The 3378-nt window shown below is 39.2% G+C and overlaps 1 protein-coding gene across 1 annotated transcript; it reads left to right on the top strand.

Moving 5' to 3' along the window:
* Window positions 1-2379: 2379 nt before the first annotated feature.
* LOC139464130 (uncharacterized) lies at window positions 2380-2883 on the top strand. The gene has a single exon (XM_071245665.1). It carries the CDS (start codon window positions 2380-2382, stop codon window positions 2881-2883), a length of 504 nt encoding a protein of 167 aa, XP_071101766.1.
* Window positions 2884-3378: the final 495 nt, after the last annotated feature.

The raw sequence follows: 3378 nt of genomic DNA, 5'->3' as shown, positions 1-3378 counted from the left end.
TTATTTTCCACAACAATTATTTTTTCAGGACACGCAGCATGCCCAGTGAATAATATATTTTTTATTAACTCCTGAAACAAAATTATTTTGTTTTGCTACAGAAACACATTTCTACTGAAATTAGCAAGATGTAGTCATGTCTGCCCATCGGTTCACATATACCAGTGGCATATTTGATTTCGGATCAAGATGCCTAGACTAAACTTGAAATGACTGATGGTGACCGTCTCACCCTTTAAGTTTCAGGTCTCTGGCCCTCTAAATATTTGAAAAGAAGGCTTTTTAAATGTTGGCTGGCTACCTGGCGGGCAAACTGAAATTGCTGAACACTCTTGAGCCCCCTTATAATTACAAACATTTCACACAAAATGAATCCGTTAGGTCATTTTGGAGAATTGGAAAATGTCAATCTCATTAAAATCAGATCTTAGTTCTCTCTACCGCTAAACAAAGATCTGAGGACATCCCATTACGGGTCACGCCAGACCGACCTTGCGCAAGCTTTGACCGACCAATGGAATGACATATCAGAAGGCAGCTTTCTCGTACTTTACGGCACAAATTTCAAATTGGCGACTACGCTTCGAAACATATTTTGACAAATTCTCGATTACAAATTTGAAACCTGAACAAAAAAACATTCTGGAATGGCTAATAGATGGTCTAGATTGTAAGGATTCAGTCGTCAAACCCGCAACTATCGTTCGGAATACCCCATGTTAACGTTTTCTAGATTGCATGATTAGAAATCACATTCCGACTGTCACTTTCATAATATGGTAAGCGACGCACTGATTGGTCGGATGAAAGGTCATTCTGACGTGACCCCGAATGGGATGTCTTCAGATCTTTGTTTAGCGGTAGCGAGAACAAAGGTCTGATTTTAATGAGATTGAGAAAATGTAAAATTGACTATGATTTTGAGATGACGTGGAACTCCTGAAACGTGTGACATGAGAAACTAAATACAGTTGGCCCCCGGCTATCATAAATACAATGTCAATTGCAGAGGAGGGTCTCTTAACATCCTGCAATACAATACAATCAAATGCCCGATACTTTGGTTTCAAGTTTGTTGGTTTTGTTTTATATTTATGTCTTTCAAATTATATTCTTTAGTAACAAATTATTGTTTCTACTGAAATTAGCATTATATATACAAAACAAGACATGCATTTAATAAATATTTACCACAATATGGATTTCCGAATATATAAACGACTTCAACGTTGATATTTCACACAAAAACAAAGTCTACTGTCTTTTAACGTTCAGGGGAAAAGGTTTTCTTTCACAATTGAACATTTGTTTTCACCAAAAGACAATCAAATCAAGCCAAAAACACGAAAAATACATATATATATGGTTAGCAACCGTCATTATACAGCGAGGGGGAAAATTCGTCTGCTCTAACTGCCTTCACAAAAACATTCCAGCCCTTAATTACCGAGGCAGCTGTGACGTAGTAGCATTACATTCGCTGAGTTTGCAGCATATAAGATGTGTAATCTGTGGAGTAACTAAAGTAATATTACGGCTGAAATCTTACTTGCATGGTTGTTTTAATAGAAAACTTACGTTTTAAAAATACAATTGTTCTTATATAATGTTTTTGGGTTTGGTTTATAAATACTAGAGAAGATTTTTTATACATATAAAACTGATCGAAAATACAGCTAAACAATAGAAAAATCAAAATAGGAGTTGTGAATAGTGACAAATTTTAATTACATCACTGTGTCAATAATTACTGACTGATTCCGTCAAACAACTGTCAAACCATTTATTGCCATGTACGTACATGTACACAGGAAGTCGGCGCTGCCTGAGGCTCTAGGTAAATAAACATAGTGGTTTTATGACGGGAGCAATACTAAACCCACAAAATAAATAAACATCCACCATACGCATCAGTCGGAAAGCGCACGTTAATCTCCAAAGTAAGTAAGTAAATATGACTGGAGATCAGACGAACCGTGAACCAGGGGCATGCGACGTAATTACACCTAAAGGTGGTAGAACCAGGGTATTGTCTCTTGAACTGGCTAATTGACCGTACATATAATTGGTAAATATATTCGTTTTGACACCCGTGTTTCATGCGCATCCCGGCTCATAAGCAGAATACAGACAAATGAGGCCCCGTGATCAGTGGAGCGTGAACAACATGGATGCCGCCTTTCGGCCCTACCGAACAGTCAAGCTGCGATCTCGGAACTGCTCGCACGATTGAATCCAATTGCAAGCGGAGACAAGATTACTTCCCTTACCCAAACATGATCGTTGTCTCAGAAATGTTCAAATCTATCTTCAGTAAATCATGAAATTAATGCGAGCATGACATACTTGATACTTGAAACTGACTAACATGACATCAACATGGCTGGTCTTCGCAATGTTGAGTTTGTTATGTCACAGAGAGGAAAGCCCAAAGTCCTATTTGATGGTTATCTTCACACTAAGAACGTCGAGAGACTGACTTGCGTACACAGGAAGTGTGTCAAGTCCACATGTAGAGGAAGACTCACGACAGTAGGAACCGTGATGAGGAATGCTACAGAGCATAACCATGCCCCATACATCGTCACTACCTGGGTCGACCACCGAGCACGATTCCCCCTACCACCGTGGAACCATCACGGTACAACAGATCCGAGGACGAACAACAACCTGGAAGGCTTTCATAACCGACTCAACCGAGGTCTCCCTAACCGACATCCCAACATCTACCGATTTGTGGAGGTAGCCAGGAAGGTGGAACAGGCAGAACGAGCTAAGATTTTACAGCTCGACTTTGGAGCAGCTCCAAGAGGCAGGAAGAGAGTATACAGAGAGGTGGAGAACCGTCTCTGCCGCCTGAAGGACGAGTTGAATGAGAGGTGAAATCCCCAATGCAGTTTCTAGATGCGGTTGGCCATCTCCTCAGGCTGGGATAAAGAGTGAATTGAACATTTGAGATGAAATTTATTATAATGTATTATGAATTTTGAAAAATGAACATTTTGTTATAATGTATTATGAATTTTGATAAATGAACATTTTACTATAATGTATAATGAATTTTGAAAAATGAACATTTTGTTATAATGTATTATGACTTTTGAATAATATCGTAAGCGTAATCAAATATTTATCTCAATCTATTCGTGTTTCTTGGGTTGTTCTATTGTATGAAATAGGTAACAGACTAGGGATTAGCAGAGCCATGGACCGTGAACTTTGTTGTCTTAAGCTGTAGGGGAAATGGGATGTAGGGGTTTTGGGAGGTTACCGGATGGAGGACCAGGGGCACTTTGAGTTTGACAGGTGTCATCAACTGGTCAAGTAACATCACGGTTTGTATATTCACGTTGATTGGACAGTCAAGACTGGCGCCAA

The sequence above is a fragment of the Haliotis cracherodii genome, unplaced genomic scaffold (assembly GCF_022045235.1).
Source record: "Haliotis cracherodii isolate W230 unplaced genomic scaffold, xgHalCrac1.p SCAF_16, whole genome shotgun sequence".
Lineage (NCBI taxonomy): Eukaryota > Metazoa > Mollusca > Gastropoda > Lepetellida > Haliotidae > Haliotis > Haliotis cracherodii.
This window is presented reverse-complemented; position numbering and strand designations above follow the sequence as displayed.